General features: G+C 38.5%; 1 protein-coding gene across 2 annotated transcripts in view; it reads left to right on the top strand.

Moving 5' to 3' along the window:
• The window catches only part of EXT2 (exostosin glycosyltransferase 2), an 80,776-nt gene that overhangs the window by 19,848 nt on the left and 42,877 nt on the right, over positions 1 to 18,051 (top strand). For both annotated transcript variants that reach the window (XM_080345114.1, XM_080345113.1), the window contains exon 8: positions 16,232 to 16,363. In XM_080345114.1, coding sequence (XP_080201240.1) covers positions 16,232 to 16,363 — 132 coding nt within the window. The remainder of the gene's footprint in view (positions 1 to 16,231; positions 16,364 to 18,051) is intronic.

Genomic DNA, 18,051 nt, shown 5'->3' with positions numbered 1-18,051 from the left:
CCTGCATTACGCCTGATTGTGCTGAGATCTCTGGAGATTAGCCATATTACCTTATGCTTTTATTGTTCAAACTTGCAGAACACTTTCCCCTCAGCAGTTCCTGGTTCAGGTCCCTGTATTTTGTCATAAAAAGGAATAGTTTCTGTGCTCATGGCCTAGTTGTGAGAAATGGTTACATATTTCCAAAACTACATGTACAGCCTATGTCCATGAAAACTGTAGGCTGGCATATGATAGCTCTTATAAACTCCAACATACTGACCATCACGAAGAGCCTCTGCTGGTTGAGCTGCTAAAATTAATAGCAGTCTGGATGAAACTTATGCATCTCTGGGATTGCTGTCTTGTCTGTTTTCTACAGTAATGTTGTCATTCTCATTTTCTTTGAAGCTTCCTTGAACTATCCCCCACTCACAAATAGTTCCATATGGTGTCTGAAACCCTGGCCGAAGTGCCCCGAGGCGAGTCGATAAGCAGCTTAGCTGTACAGCTACTGATCGAGCAGACTTGATGCTACACACTTATTCTTTCATTTTCTCTGCACCACAAAGCAGCACCCAGGTAATAGCAAAGTTGTAGAAGTGGAGGGACAAGAAATAGCAGTAAATGTAGTAGACCTCCGATAGATAGTGAAATTTGAGATTTCCTCTTGCTCCTGAAGAAGAGTGAAATAGGTAAAGAAAGAAAGGAAACAAAACGAAACTTTGCCAGTATCTGTTTATCCCGTGCCTTGTATAGTTTCCTTCCCAACAGTTTTTCAAGAGCTTTGCTTTGAAAGCCTGTTAATCTCTGGAAAAATATATCACTGCTGTAGCTGATACATAAATGTCTTTAACTTGTATGAAAGTTTTTCACAACTTATATCTGAGTCTCTGTGCCTTTTTTCTCTTCTTTTTGTGAGATGAATCTGTCCATCTGAATATACAGACATTTTGTAAATGCTTTTCCTCACTAAGTATCAACAACTTGGCTTGTTGGTAGGCTTATAAAGGCATAGGATCAGAGTACGAAAGTATTCCTCTGTTTATTTAGGCATTCTTTCTCACTGAATGGATTTTAGGTAAGGAGTTTATTTTCAAAAGAAGGTTTTGTGTGCCTGTTCCATTGTGACTTTATAACACTCCCCACCTCCCAAAAATAAAAATTTGGGTTGATATCTAGTCTGGAAGACTCTATGACTTTGTGAGCTCTGATAGTACAAGAATGAAGAACTAGTGTTCTTGAGTGCAGGAATTCTTTTCATCCTAGTTTCCTAGGGAAACAGGGGTATGATCGCATTAAACATACATGTTCTTTTCTCTTCTGGTTTCTGTTATTGTCCAGTTTTGACCCAACTTACAGAGAGATGGAGCTCTTGGAGATAAGAAATTCCATAAAATTAAGTAGCTGTGTAGAAGATGAGCACCCCAGAAGCGCATGGTTCTTAAGGAAGAAGTTGCAGCTTCACCTAACATTAATAGAAAGACCCCTTGCAGCCACCCCTTATGAATGATTCTGCTTTGGGAAAGGTTTTGTTTGGAACTGGCACATCTTAGGCCAAAGAAATTCAGGTATAGCATGACCAAATGGTAAAGTGACAAACAAAATTCACTTAGATTAAAGAAAGGGGATATGTGAAAGGAAAACCAGCTTTCTCATAGGCAGTGATGTCTTGTCAGCTAGGTACAGTCATTGGAAAAGAATTCTTAGAGCCGTAATTAATAGTTATGTGGAAAAAAAATAAGTTTATTGGTCAGTCATGGTCAAAACAAAGTAAAATAAAGAATTTTTAGAAAAGTAGTGGAGAACAAATGGAAAATACTGTGCCACTGCACGAATCTGTTGTATGTCTGCACCCTGAATGCAATTCATAGTTACGGTGCTCCCATCTTTAAAAAGATATAATAGACAAGGGTGATCAAAGATTTCAAAAGAGGAGTGATTGAACGTGAATGCTCTTCATCTTGAAAATGAATGATTTGGGATAAAATGAGGAGCAAGAATATGATACATAAGTATAAAATAAGAAGGTCATGAAGAACACAGAGAGACGTGACTGTACATTGTTTAATACAGTTTGATTTGGTGTTTTCTAGGAATTGTATAGTTGGAAATCTGGTCTAAAAAATAAAAAAGGAGATGATCTTTTCCCAGAACTCTAGTATCTAGTCTGTGGGACTCACTGCTTCAGCATTTGGTATGGGTGAAGAGTTTTTATTGTTGTAAATAGTAAATGAAGAAATCCAGAGAAGGAAAATCTGCCAGAGATGAATGCAAAGGTATCCCTCTGGCTTAGGAAGTTCCTGAGTTGCAGACTGCTGAAGGCATGAGAGGACTTTGGGGCAGCGATGCAGCTTCAGGACTCAGGTTTGATATTATAATGCCTTGGGAAATAACCATGTCAGATCATCAGTGTTGTTTTAAATGCATCTTAACTTCAGTGAGTGCCAAACACATCAGTGAGAGAACGTTGACCCTGGTGTAAAGTTTCCTCCTTTGTATGAATGGACAACTCACTTTCCTCAAGCCCCACAAGATACTCTTGTCAAACAGTGGCCATGCAGCATTCTTGATTTAGATAGTCACGATCTCTCATTGTTTCAACCCATGTGGACAATTAAAAGCTGAAAAGGGAGGTAAATGAAGTTTAAAAAAATGTGGATAGAAAACATGTAGTTTGCAATGTTTATTCCCACAGCTGGAATACCTAGACAAGCTATTGTGGTTTTTCTAGTGCACGTCCCATGTGCCTCAGCCCTGACCTGACAAAAAGTTCGGACTCTGGGTCAAACAGAGCTGAAGACACACGCATAAATCAATGACTTGTTTTAGTGCCACGTTAAAACAACATGAGTGGCTGGCTTTTCTGACCCCTCCTCTCTTTCATTTAATGTGCTGCTTTGGCTCTTCTTTAAAGAGGGCTCTGTAGAGTAATTTCAGCTCTTATCAGCTTGCTGACAGCTATATGAGCCTTTCTGCTGGCTCCAGGCAATCGCTGCTGGCGTGTGAAACATCCCGTTCTTGCAGCAAAATGGTCCTGGCTAGAGTTAAAGCAAATGGGTGGTGGACTTTTCCTGTGGGTGGTGCAGCTCACATGAAAGGGATGGGATTTAGTTCTTGTTAGCCAATTAAACAGAACTTCATTTCAATATCTGGACACTGGGAGCTCTTTGGGCATAGTTAGATTTTTACAAGTGCTTTTAATGAGAATATTCAACTTCCAGCTGCAGTTCTTGCCCTGACAGGGAAGAGCTTCTGTCTCGGGGTTCTTTAGACTCATCATTATCAAATTTAAATGAACTTTCATCTGTCTGCCATTTGTAGCATTTTAAGGAGTGTGACTGGAGAGGCTAACCCTGCTTTAATCCTCCCAGAGTGCTTCAGTGGGGCTCTGGGTCCTCCATAAATGTCAGGCCTGGACAATTTGCTGTCTTATCAGATGCAGTGAAGTTAGTTCCAGCCCCCTCACCCCTTCCCCAGAGGAAAGATTTGTTGCTGCAAACAGCAAAGGAAAGAGAAAACTTTTTCCTGGCTTATTGCCAGGATCACCAGGGGAGTTGCAGAATCCTTGGCATTTATATATGAGACTTTCATTGCTTTCCCCCCTTCATTTGTTGCAGAGAGTATCCTTAACCTATATTTTTTTTCCTTTCCTATTGTCTGTTGTGCCCTGTTACTTTCCAGGATCGAGAAAACTGGTTTTGTGCCTCTCGTATTACAGAGTGTTCTTCATGTCATTTCTGGAAGCTCAGAAGTTTGAGAGCAGTCAGCAACTAATAATAAGTCAGCAATCAATAATTTTTATAGGATGCAGTTGTGCTGCCTTTGTATCTAGATTTGCATCCTCTAAACAACAATAGGATAAACTTCAAGTCTAAGAGGGAAATTATGCTATTTTAAGACAAAATTATTTTCTGGTTAAGATTAGATTTTAAGAGTCTATATGTTGTTGCAAAGTGGGCTTTTGGTGTTTAACCTTTGCAGATTGCTATACACAGCTCGGATATACTACAGATAGATCCAGATGATCCAACAATTGGAAAGGCATGTACTTCTTTTAGAAAGAATGCTTGAAAATATTTTGCCATGCATGTGGAGCAGTTAGCTGCAGATAAGTGGATGATTAAGCATCTCTCCTGGTGTGTCACTCATTCTTTGTTACTCTGTGCTTTCCCTCTGCTGCTGCTTAGTCTTTACCACATCACATTTCTGTATAAAATTCACTTATCCCTTCATTATTGAAAGTGTTACAACTTTAGCATTTATGAATATAATATAAGTACTCTGCACTGCTCTGGTAATTGGCATGTGAGTATAGTAAATATTAGTAGTAAATACACGTTGGTCTTGTATTCATTTTACTGATGCATGGATAGAGATATAATTAATTTGTACAAGGTTAATAATATTAGTAATGGAATTTAGAACTCCTGGATCCTGTTTCAGTGACTAAGTCAAATGTATCTTACAACAGAGTAGGAAAGTTTGGCTTTTAAGTTGCAAAGGTTTTACATGTTCTATAGAAACAGCCTGCTGCCAGATAACCTTTAGGTGGCTTTTCTTTTAATCTTTGTCTGTAAATTGTGCAGAAATATCTAACAGTTTCTTGGATGCCTGTCTATAGGAAAATTATGTAAGTTTGTTAGAAATGGAAAAGTGGGCTGTGGTAGGGATATACTATAATGCCCTTTGGCTTGCAAATGGTGTAGCTTGCATCTGGGGATTGGCTCCTTCTTTTCCCCTCTGCTCCTCTTTTTTTTTTTTTTTCTTCCCATTAGCTGACAATTTTGAATGCTCTTTAGAAATGAAAATGGCACCTTACATACTAGTTGTCTTTGAATACATATTCTGTGTTGGTGACTTAGACCTATACAGATATTCTGGAGAGGAGGATTATAGAGGGTGCTCATATTCCAGGATACTAATAGTGGAATAGGGAATCATGGATAGAAGTTGTTAGGTTATGGATAAGCTTAAGAAATACGGTTTCCTGCAACTGGACCTAGCCAGTAATGGAATTCTGGTCTCAGGGTGTCCACAGAATTCTTCATCTCGGTTCCCCCACACAACACCATTAAATGCTTCCCAACGCTGTAGCAAACAAAAGCAAAAAATATCAGTGGTGCCTGCTGAGACGCAGGGAAGAACTCTCCTGATCCTGAGTTTGGTGATTGGGTTAAGCCTTAGTGTGAATGCAACAGCCATCTACCAGCTGTCTGAAATGCTGCAGTCAGCCGGCAGCGCCAAGGCCGGGCTCTGCGCTCTGCCTCTTGCCACTGTTTTGTTTCTGAACTGTTTCCACCTGTGTTTAGTAGCCAGTTCTTCAGGGAATTTCCCAAGACGTGAGTTCCCTCTATTGCAGAGGCTACGTTATCTATGAGTCGAGGGGAGAGGGAAAACAACTCCTCCCTCATGTTTTTAATTGCTTAGATGAAGCAAAAGTTTAATACAGAATAAACGTGCAAATGATGATCAGTGGTGTACTTTCCATCTTTTTTTAGGGGGTAGCAAGGGCTTCTTTAATAAGCTTTATCTTTGAGATTACTGTATGAAGGCAAATTTTGTAAATAAGAAAAGCAAAGAATACTCTTCAGAATGCTATTTCAGTTGTTTGGCAAGATAAAATAAATAACCCTTCTTGATGTCTATCTATTATTTTGTCCATGTAAAATTATTTTCAACCCTATTCCTTTTCAGTGTGACCACCACATAGTATTATCACAACCAGCAATTATCAATTAACTTCCCTACTTCATCGGACAGCTATACAGCCATGCAGTTTGAGTCATGAAGGATGAGGTATTTTTACATAGCTTGAGCTTATATCACTTATTTTTAAGGTGGGGAGGAAAAAAGCAGCACCATGTCCTAGATGGAGTTTTCCCAATAGATATTAAAAAACCCCACACACCTAAAACAACAGAACACCACTGCCAGTCGTTCAGCTTTTATCCTCATAGAAGTCAGCAAGATATATCTCTGTTCAAGCAATGCTGACAGTAACATCGGTGGTTAAAGTTGTCCAGTGTTGAGAACTCTGTGTATGGGAGTATGTATATGTTTATGCTTATATAAAATAGAACTATATAGCTTACAGGAAATGGAGTAAAACATCTCTTCATCAAAAGGGCAAGTTCTTCCTGAAGTTGAGGTATGTGGTGATTTTTAACTGCTGTAATATGGTGGTAACCCTACCTAGATTTTTCTTTTGCTTGCTTCAAAAAGCTGTCCTTTCATGTGTGTGATTGGCACTATGCTTGCTTTGTGTTTAACTTCCCTAATCAAGGCAATTTAAGCTTCTGTTCTCCCAGCATTAGTACAGCAGTCATGGGAAATCTCAAACAAGACAGATCTTGTTGCAGCAGTTGACACAAATAAAAGCAGTTGTGCTTTTATTTATTTATTTTTGATGCTGGATGCTGATTAAAAGTTTCCAAGCATCCTTTAGCCATGTTATAAAGCCAACCAGCAGAGAGGAGGGCAGCTGCTGAGGAAGGGAGATGCCAGCAGACATAGAACAAGATCACAGTGGGAAGCATCAGTGTGTGTAACTCAGAAAGCTGGGAAAGGTGTAAACAGATCCCCAGTTTATCTGTAGAGTGGGCTCTCCAAACACTGTTTTATTGGCCAGTGGCTCCTGCTTTACTAACCTCTAACCTCTGCAAAACTCAGAGGTGCTGCCCACCAGCCAGCCTTGTCTTTGAACCCCCCTTGGCTCCTGCCACCTCAAAGGCTTGCAGTCAGATTCCTCTGTTTTGCTTGGGACCTCGCCTCTCAGCAGGATGCCCGCAGCAGGGAAAACCGATCTACCCTGAGAACATAGACATATTTGAAGGCAATGCCCCTGGGACTAGAAACCTATTGCTTTCAGTTTCAGGAGCTGTCCATCATTTGTCAAGAAATGTGGCTAAAACATCCCCCCACCTGCCAGCTTGTGGTCATACAGTAGTTGAATGTTCCCTGCAGTTACATACATGTATTTGTTTTCTATGATTTTCTAGACTGCTGTTGAATCAGTGATAACATAAGTCTAGCCCACTGTAGGTCTGTTTTCATGTTGTTAATGGGGAGTTTGTAAAGATCAAACATCATAGAAAGGATGATACAGATCCAAGTAATTTTGGTGACACCTCAGGTTAGGTGTGCCTGCCCCTTCACAGCAACAGCCTGGAGTAACTGGATTAGTTTGGGAGCCCTGCAAACTCCTGGGAACTGGAGGGAAGAGAGTGGGCTATTTTTTGTGTCTTTACATCGTTGTCAGTGATGATTATGTAGATACAACTATCTAGAAGCCACAGTAGGATCTATATTACTCTTACAGCTGTGTTATTTCTGTGGTGTCAACATGTCATTTGCCTCCAAGAAGGAAGACAGAACTGAAAGCTCTTTTGGAGCGAAGGAAATTCAGTAAATGGTAGCCATTTTTACATTACATGTTTTTAAAGCTCTAAGTGCTTTATGAAACTTTGCTTTTTTTCCTCATTCTGCTGCTTTCTTTGCTGGCCCTGTCTCAGTGCTTTGTAAGTTTTCCCAGCTGCAGCTGAGAATTGGGGCAGGTCCTTGCTGCTCGTAGTGTTGCTATCTGCTTGTTGGCTCCATCACTGAAGTGTATTTTGGCAGTGAATTTGTAGGGTGCTAGGGCAGAAAGTCAGGTTTCCTGGCTGGTGCAATGTTGCCTTCTGCAACAGAGTTGTGAGGTTGACACACTCATTAATCAAAGAAGCAAGTCTGAGGTGCAGAAATCTATGGAGGAAGGTGAGAACACCAGTGCTAAGTGGTATTTTTATCTATTCAAGTCTTGTGTTCTTGCTATCTTTAAAACTAAGTTACTATCACTAGGACAAGGAATAGTGGAAGTCTGTATTTTAGGGGTCAAGGTAATGCAGGATTTCAAAACCATATAAAATGTTACCATTTCATGAGAGAGAATGAGAACTTGTCTGTTGAAAACAGCTTCTTCTATGTCATATATTTGAGCCGTATTTTAAGCAGAACAAGGCTCTTGTTCATAACAGAAGATGGAAACCTTAAAAAAAAAAACCAACACAACCACCAACCAAACAAAAAACAACCAAAAACCAAAACAGCATCCCCCAAACAAACAAAATCAAACCCCCATAAATTATGTGAAAGTATGGAAGCAAGACTCAAAATGTTAACTGTGACAGATATGCTTCAAAGAACCATTGCCATATATGCATGGTATGTGTTGTTGTACATATGGATTGCTATAACTTATACAAGTGGTTCTTTTCAAAGTGCCAAAAAGGAGAATCTGAGGAAAACTGGAGTGCAAGAGGCTTAAGATTAATATCTGAGCTTGCACTAACATTTTCTTTTACCTTTAGCTCTTATGAGTCAGCATTTGTCAAGTGGTTTACTGCAATAAAACTGAGAGCCAGTAGAAGTGAGTTACTCCCAAGTGGCTGGTATCTGAAGAGTAAGACTAGCGTTTTGAACTCTGACCTCTATCCCCTTATGAATCGGTAGCTTCAAAAAGAAAAAGAAATTTGAATAATGGAAAGATTTAGTTTTCACTCTTTGTTGTAGCTGAAGTAGGCAAATGTGCTTGTTTCATGGCTGAAATTACTACAGTGGAGAATATTGACCCAGGTGATTAAATCTACCTACTGCTTTACTTCTGAAGGGATTTTTTTTTTTGAGGCTGAATTATAATAAAAATTTGCACCACCAAATGTCTGTCTAGAATCTCTTCCTTAAAATATAGCACTGGCATGATACACATTATTGTTTTACTTGCTCATCCTGCAGAAGCATCTTGTAATTAAGGAATATTCCTCTATAGGCCACTCAAGTCAAATAGATTAAGAGAATATTTTCAAGGCTTTACTTGGGGATCATGCATATGTCAGAAACAAGAGTCAAAAAATGGAATGAAAATTCAGAAACAATGTTAAAAGAACAACTCTCTATACCCTGCATTGTGTTCTACTGTTTTTCCCTTGTAGAGGAAATTCTAGTTTGAGGTTTAGGAAAACCTGATGTTAGATTATGGATTAGTCTTTATATGAAGTGATCAGACACCCACAAAAGTGCAGTTCCTTGCTACTCCCATTTTTTAGCCTTAAAGGTGGCATGCTGATGTTATAAGCACTCTTCATAGCATTCTTCCACTGCTTCTTTGCTTGGATAGGTCCTCATTGACAAACAGACACAACACAACCAGTTTAGGATGAATTTGAAATGTGCTTTTAATCTGATCTTCTATAAAGCATGAAAATAATTCAGAAAACTTTTTGGTTTTAGGCAAGTTAGCATGATTTTACCAGTATTCAATTGATTTAATGGATTAACTCTTAAAATTCATGCGTAGTAGTCTGTATATGGGGACAAGAATCTAATTTTTACTTTGATTGTGATTTCTAAAGGGGTTTTCTCCAGTTTAGGGTAGTTCTACTGGCACACCAAAAGTAAGCCAACTTTTCAGAGCATGGATATCTTTTTTCTATAGTCTAAAACACATGAATTATTTTTTTTTTTTTTAAATGTAGCCTACATTCTTGTTTGTTCTTATTGCAAATCTTTGTGCCTCTCTGGGAAAATGAGAGGGCCCTCAGATTACTTTCAAAGATGGGGCTTCCAGGGACAGAAGGATCATGGCCCACAGCTGGCCACTTACTGTGGCCTCTCATGCTCCCTTAATAAGAAGGGAACAGATTGTTCAGGAGGTATTTTAAGGTACCAGAGCTCCGAGTAACCCTATTGTTTTTACCCGCTGATTACAGAGAGAAGATTGGGCCAGCTAGCCTTAGGTATATTGGATTTGATTGTGTGATATTGCTAAGGGTCCTATACCAAATAAACACTTTTTTTTTTTAACCTGAATTCTTATAACTTTTTAGAAACAATAAATTACTGTCTAATTCTTAATAGTATAAAGTGTTCTGAAGGTTTCTTGTAAGCCTGTGTAAAGAAACAAAGGTGGCACTGGTTTTAGCTGAGCCAGCTGGTATCATCTTTGCTGAAGAGCTGTGTACCAGAAGGGATACATGTGACCAGCAAGGAAGTTGTTGGAACAAGGAACCAGCTGTAGAAATGGTAAGATGGTTCAGAAAGAAGGGGCAGTTTACAATTCATAGGCAGAAAAATGTGGGAATTTGGGGTTAGAGGGGCCTCAGTCTGAACCCAGAATTTGTCTTGGGAAACTTTTTATAAAATGCTTGTTTCTCCCAAAGAGGAACTTATGCTCTCTTGAGTCCCATTTTACCTTGGGGTGGGGGGAGTAGGAGGCTTGAGAGTTCAAGCTTGCTATCTGATTATTATATATCATCAGCTATCCTCTTATGTGTCTTTAGTATGGGGCAAATAAAAAATAATTCGGTTTACCTTGAACCTGAGTAGCCCATCTAATCCTACTGCACAATGGAAAGAGGTTATGGGCGAGTGTTGCCGGTGACCAATCATAGTAGCTTGCTTGATGGCCAATAACTTGTTAGGTCTCAGTAACTTTAAAAACATTTGGTTATATTACTGTATCATGTATTTTAAGAGCCTGAAGGTCTTAGTGGACAATCGTCAATGCCCAGGGCTATTAGATAATGAAGGTACACATTTTAGCAAAGTGTTGCCACAGTCAGTTACTTTGGTAGCATTGATTAGCTATCAGTTTTTTTACGTTAAGGTTTCTTTTTACAAATAACAGGAAAATAAAGTTAATTTTTTTCATGTTTTTCTAGAATGGTTAAGTCTCACAGCATCTCTGTGAGTTGAATATTACACATATTGCTGCGAGGCTGAAGTAGAAGCAAGAAATCAAATGCAGCAGCTAGGCCCCACTCTTTTCTTCAGCAAAATTCCCTAACCCAGCTGCTCAGGGAGTAAAAATCAGGAACATCAAGAGCCATTGAGGAGGGAAGGCATTTAAGCAGAGTGTGAAAATAGTTATATATCAAGGCCTCGTAAACCTTTTCGAGGCATTTTGGAAACACTGAACTCCTGCAGTGGGGCAAAATCTGACAGCATCATGGCGCCTTACCTAAAAGCTGAGAAAAGTGGTGGTGTGTGGGCAGTTAACTTTTACTACTCTTTTGCAAATCTTGTTTTTTTTCCCTTTTTGCTAACTTTACCAACTCTTACCAAATCATGGGCTTTCAAAAGACATGAGGCTAGAAAGTTCCTTTCATGGACTGTTTTCCCCTTGATGTAACTGTTACAGAAAGTATTCCTTTCCTTGCCTCATGCCCAGTGTTTTTCTTTTCACAAACTAATCAAAAGATTTACGTTGATCTGTCTTGCACTCTACACTGGAGCACCATTAGTGGCATTAACACTGGAACTTATAAACATTATATGAATGGACTTTGTAACCTGATGCTATGCTGGCTTGTAAAGAGCTTATAAAGAGATGCTAGGCCCCCAAGTGTATTTATTTCTAAGGAAAATAACACCTTACCTAAATAAATGTTACTTTCTGTGAGCAGGCTGCCCTGTTGCTGTGTGCTGCTGTCCGTTGTCTCCTATGAAAATAACTCCAAATGCTTCCATTGCAAGCTCTTGCCTGTACCAGTATGTGCTGAGTATTGTCAGTTTAGTTTCTTCATAGTCCACCTAAATAAACTCCTGGAACTGTAAACAAGTGGAATTGAACTTTTGGGTTGTATGCTTGCTTACTTGGTTGAAGGAATGCAAATTTCCCAATCCATCTACAATTTCGAGGAAGAAAACTACACAGTTTCTGAACTTTTTCTTTTTTCTTACAGATGTTGCTAGGGTTCCTCGAAGTGTGCATATGTATTTGTAGAAATAAATTAATACCTCTACATTATATTAAGCAATTTTAGCCTTTATATAAAGTGGTAGGTTTTCATGGCTGATCTCATGAGGATGCAGCAGTTGAAACTGGGGTTTGGAGTAAGGAAGAAAATAACAAAGAGCTGCCTACTGGTATGCCCAGTTTGGTGACCTTGGTCTGCAGAGCTCATCTCTTGGGGGGAGAGTTTGCTCTCTGATTCCATCAGTCTTTGGCTTTTGTGGTGAGGCTGTCTTGACTTTGTAAAATTTTCTGCAGAGACTGAATTCAGGGAAATTAGTTTCATGGGGAATCTGTTGTATTTTAAGAGATTCCAGCCACTTCCAACCCATTGGGCAACTCAATAATATGTATTTCTCATTCCCAATCAAGTCATTCAGTATATTTGACTCTTCCACACCTTGGGAAAATTTATGTAGACATTTAGAAGCTGTATTTCTTAAATACTTGCTCGTAGTTCCTGGTAAGCCATACACCCAGATCCCATAGGTTAACATATGTTCATCTGTGTCATTTTGGCAGTTGTACAAAGTACATGTTTGATCTTCGTTTACAATTTAGAGTGCCTGCAACCTAAGCAATATTTAGATGTATATAAAGTTAGCATTCTCTACAAGTCTGTGGTTCACATAATGTGTTTCCTTAGAAAATTCTGAAACCTCATCAAATAGACTAGTAGAGTAGTAGGAGTTAGTTTCAGTTCAAGTTGAACAGAATGGTAGCTTGACTGTATCATAGTTGTAGGCTGGATAATCAGTGCTGTGTGGAAGACAAGATCTGTAATTATGGATCGTTTATTTCAAGATCCTGAAAGGCTTTCAAGTAGCTTTAGTTAGTATGTTACAGTTGCAATACCTTACAAACATTACCCACTGTATTAAAGCTACTCTCAAGTATATAACCATTAATCTTCTGAATTCATGAATATTGAAAAGAGAAATGGACAGCTCAGAAAAAACTGTGTAAGAATACTAAATAAATTGGCAGAGGAGTCAGGAACTGATCTCTCTCCTTTTTTTTTTTTCTTTCTTTGCTTTGTTGTTGTTTCTCCTGTATCCCAAACGTGTTCACAGGATTCTTATCCCTCCGAGGTATCTGTTACATTCCAACATAAGCTTTTCAACCACACCAAGTAGAGCAGAAAATACATTTCAAATGGAATTGACATACATCTTCCTAATAGAAAACTTTCCCAAAATATTTAGTAACTTAGCATGCTGAGCAGCAGACACTAGCAAGCCATGTTAATCAGTTCTGCTTTATAAAAGCAAACAAGGTGGGGAGGAAGTAATGAGACCCTGAAACATCTGTTCGGAGACTTTGAATCCCCTTAGAAGGTTTTGAGTTCTGCCTTAAAGAAACACAACTCCAAAAAATTACAACCAACTGTGGGAACATTTTCTAGCTCTTTACAAAAAAATTAATTAGATAAATATTAGTCTATAAAAAGTAAATTCCCTCTGCCCTCTTCTCCAGTTTTGCTTCTGGTATAAAGGGGTAATCTTGCCTGACATTGCGAACATTCCTTCAGCAAAGAGAAGCTAGATCAGATTCATTCTAGTTTTGCCAAAGGAGGAAAAATAGCTTTGATTGCTATGAAGCTAGATAATCATAGCTATTACCATATTAATCAACAATCAAAGTTAGAACAGTAGAATGTAGAATGCTGTCATTTAATAACAATGAAATACACATTTCTTTGTTTATTTCACTCAACTAATAGCTATGTAATTGCTTTATAAAGTTATATGGTAAAATATATTCTCCTTCCTACTTAGTGCCACTTACAGCAGTGGTTCTGTTGTGGTTTACCCCTGGCTGGCAGCTGATCACCACAGAGCGCTGGCTCGATTCCACCCTGCATCCCCAGTGGAGCCGGGGAGAGAATTGAAGAGTGAAGTGAGGAGGCTCATGGGTTGAGATAAGAACAGATTAATAATTTAAGTAAAAAATAATAATGATAAAAGAACATACAAAATAAGTGATGCACAATGCAATTGCCAACCTTCCACCGACCAATGCCCAGCTGGTTCCCAAGCAGCAGCTCCTTGGCCAGCTTTTCCTTAGTTTATATACCAAGTGTGTGGTTGTATGGTGTGGAATATCCCTTTGGGCAGCTGTCCCCTCCCAGTGCCTGGTGCACCTCCCAGAGCATGGAAAGCTTGACTTAGCATAAGCACTACTTAGCAAGGACTAAACCAGCCCTGTGTTATCAACATTATTCTCATGCTAAACCAAAAGCATAGCACTATACCAGCTACTAGGAAGAAAATTAACTCTGTCCCACCTGAAACCAGTACAGGTTCTAAACTGTTACCCAATGTGAAAATGAAATCTGAAATCTGTGTTCTTGTTTATTTAGAGTACTTTAATAGATAGGTTTACTGTTCTGCTCAATTTTAATTCTTAATCTACTTATGGTTTTCTTTTTAAATCAGTTGTTGCTGAGTTCTAGGGCATAGGAAAAGGAACACTTAAGTCTTTTCTTAGCACATGTTGTTTGCTTTATTTAATGTATTAGTGGAACTTTTGGAAGGCAGACATTATTTATGCTTACCTGTTCATTGATTTTGTTCTATGTTCTGGTCATCAGCCTGTTATCCAGCTATAAAGTCATACCAGAGAGAGAAGTGATTCTGTTCTACAGTGGAATTGCTTTATGCTCTCTCTGGATAACAGGCTCCAAAGAAGTATAACTTTTGGACATACTCATCAGTGTTCCTTAACAAAATTTTGAAATACTTCAAAGTGGTAAGGCTTACGTTTGTTGCTGTTTTCACATAACAAAAGTAGTGCTCCAGAGAGCACTTGTCTCTTTCCTAGTTTGCTTTTTTAATTATAACATGGATTTTTTTTATCTTAAAGATTTACAGAACTATTCTGATAAACCTATTTTATAAACTACACACAGAATATTGTTTTAGGGCCAATGTTTCAGCACCAGGTCTTTAGTTCTGAATCCCATAGGTTACTCTCAGAGTAAAGTACAAGGTGGCATATGCTTGAATATGTGCGCGTTTGCTTGTGAATGTGCATTTTCCCTACTTGCAATCTTTCCTGTATACTGTTATTTAGCCTAGGAGTGCTGCAGCATGAAGTGTACGGTAGGAATCACTCTCTGTCCTAAATGAAAGTTATTTTTGGTTCATCTTAAAGTCTGTACCTCCGAAAGCTTGGTATTCTTCAGTAATTTAATATTCTATATTATATCATTTCATATTCTAATAGCATGTGATTAAGACCAGCCTGTCTGTAGAGCCTTTTTACTGTTAAGGAATCATAGCAAGAGTAAAATAGCACTTGCCCAAATTTGTAGGTTGTCTTCAGTTGTATTCTAGCTCTGAAAGCTTCTTAAGCTTCCAATTATTGAAAAAATATCTTTTATTTTAATTGTGCCACAACTTACATGCAAACACCTATTCTCATAGTTGATACTGAACCATAGGGACACCGCAAATTACATTATCTTCTGTGCACTTCAAGGTGCTGGCATTTCCTGGAAAATTAAGTTGGAAAAAATTAATATCTCTTGGGCCAAAACACTCAAACTACATTTATTGGCAAAGCGTGTTTTCTTCTGGATTGGCTGGGGTTCTACAGGATCATTTGATAGTTGTAGGCATTTTAAAAGTATATTTAGGTCTCTAACAGAGAATCGGGTAAGTCAATGTTTTCATTTCCAAAACCTTACCTTTCTTCCAGCGTTTCTGTCTTATGTGGAAACTGGGATGAGATTAAGACTTGCCATACATGACCTTAACTTAAAAGTGACTCATCTGTGAAAATCAATGCATCTGTGTATAAGAGAATCTCAAGCTTAATTTCAGCAGTTTTACACTGCCTGCCTTGTAAATTAGCCTAGATTAACAGTTATAACAAGTTGGCATATGCATGTACTTTTATGTAAAAATCTTTATATTTACGTGTATAAATAGTATTTGTTTTTTGGAAGACTTGGGAAGCTTGTAGTTTGGTAGGGTTCATGAGTACTGAAATTCTCTAGCTGATTAGCTGTCTCTAATACTGATGTTAAAAGATGACTTTCAAGTTCCATCTTTTAGGCTGCATGCTGTTATTTGGCTATTTAGCTGCACTGTGGTTTCCTCTGCCTTGGAAAAACTGAGTGTAACAGGAATTTTTTCAGTTCTATGGCCAAACTGCTTTTGACATTTTCAAGAGGAAAACTTATGATAAAAGCATGAAAGTAACTGTTTCCTTCAAATATTCTGTTCAGTCTCTTGTAAAGTAATGCTGCTGCTGCTTCTTTTCATTGGCCATAAATAATTTTTTTTTTTGGAGGGGTAGGGTTGAGTTTGAAGCCTTCAGACTCTATGGAAATATCCTAGCTACAATAAACATGCCTCCTAATTTAATTTCCACCTGACTTGTAGGCTGCACGGGGCAGCTTGTCCACGGCAAGCCAAAATTGATTATTAAGCACTGGATCTGTGCAGTATGAAAGTGAACTTATTCTCTTTACAGGCAAGGTGGTTCTGGGAAGCATATTTTCGATCAATGAAGGCAATTGCTCTTGCTACTCTTCAGATTATCAATGATAGAATTTACCCATATGCTGCCATTTCTTATGAAGAATGGAATGATCCCCCGGCTGTGGTAAGTGAATTCGTTTGATTCACTCATAAAACAAGTTGTGTGTTTGGTTTTTTTCTCATATAAAAGGTATGTGCAGTGAAACTTGGTAATAATTCTGTGTACGTGTGTGTGTGTCTGTGTGTGTTGTGTTGGTAACTTGCAATACATTTTATGACAACTGGCAAAATAACTAGCAGTTCACTTTATGTCCTGGCAGTGAAATATGAACTTTTAGCTTTTGCTGTAGCACACACTAAATTGCTTGCCTGTTTATATATTTATTTATTTTTATGCAAGCACGCATACACACACACACAGAGATTTCTTTATGCCTGTTGACTTCAATGTGAGTTTAGTGCTCTTAAAAATGAATAACTGTAGTGGAAATAGTGAAAATACTGAAGATCTTAAACAATCTGCAGGGCTCTTTCATGTAATTCTGATGAAATAGATAATTATTCCTATGCCTACATTTTTTTCCATGTTATTTCTACATAATTTCTCTTACACAGAAACTGGTGGTCAAAGTTTTGCTGTGGTATTTTTTTTGTTAAAAAAAAGAAAAAAGTTTCACCAGTCGAACCCAACTCTGTTAAGAAGAAACACTGGGGTATTAATTAACCTTCTGCACCAGGCAGCTGGTTCTGATTTTTTTACTATATAAAAGACTGTGGATGATTTTCACTCATAATCAGGTAATTTTCTCTGTGTCAAAATATAAAAAATAGTTTTGTTTTACTAATAAAACCAACCTTGTTAACTGTGTCATTTCATGATGGTTTAGAGAGAGTTTCTCTGAAAGTTAGGCAGAAGTGTGTTCTACTTCAAACTTCTTGGGCCAAAAGAATCTGAACATTCGCTGACAAAGAGTTAGAAGCTCATTGCTGGGTTTCAGGAGATGATTTTTCCATTGCCTGCCCAAAGGCATTAGTAGTCTACTGTTGTCGTTGCCTAGAGAGCAAACATGGCACATGTCAATATTTAAGGAAGAAATTAAGCTGCACAAGAAGTAATGGGGAACAGAACATCGTAACACTTTCAGATTATGCTAGCAAAACAAGCACCTTGAAACACCTATTAAAATGAAGAAAATGGCTTTAGGATTGCTCAGTCTTTAAAGGGGATGCAAAAACATCTTCTCCTGGGTTCCCTCCTATACTGGAAACTCATCCATTTTTGGGGAAGCTAATCGTACTGTGAGCAACAAACAGCACCTCACTCGCCCCCTTTTTTTTATATATATATGTGGAAAAAGAAGTTATATTAGTCATTCAACCTAGAGGTCCTTAAGCAGAAGGTTTATGACCACAGACACAGCAACATACAGAACAGAGCTCTGGAACTGCGGAGGAACACGTAACAGCGGTACCGTGCTGGGGCAGTGCAAGGAGCAGGCAGGAATATTGTCTCAATGTGCCATTGCAAAGAGAAGCGAGAAGGCTGACTGCAGCCAGACGAGCTGGAATTTGTCCAGGACGTTGGAGTTAACACCTCGTATTGTGCCTCTCTCATGCCATGAACGGTCAGTTCCTTGGTGGTTTTATGTCTCAGCTGAAAGAATTTGATGTTTATCCTAGTCTATGAAAATTGCTTAATATGTGCATGAATTCATTTCTTGCTTCAATATGAAACAGAAATATCATTAAAAGTTCCTTTATGGGCTGTGTAAGCTCCATATTAGCCAGCAATGCAAAGTGCTTGTGACCCTT

Source organism: Nesoenas mayeri (assembly GCF_963082525.1).
Source record: "Nesoenas mayeri genome assembly, chromosome: 5".
Lineage (NCBI taxonomy): Eukaryota > Metazoa > Chordata > Aves > Columbiformes > Columbidae > Nesoenas > Nesoenas mayeri.
Note: the sequence above shows the minus strand (reverse complement) of the source record. Positions and strands in the feature narration are given on the sequence as shown.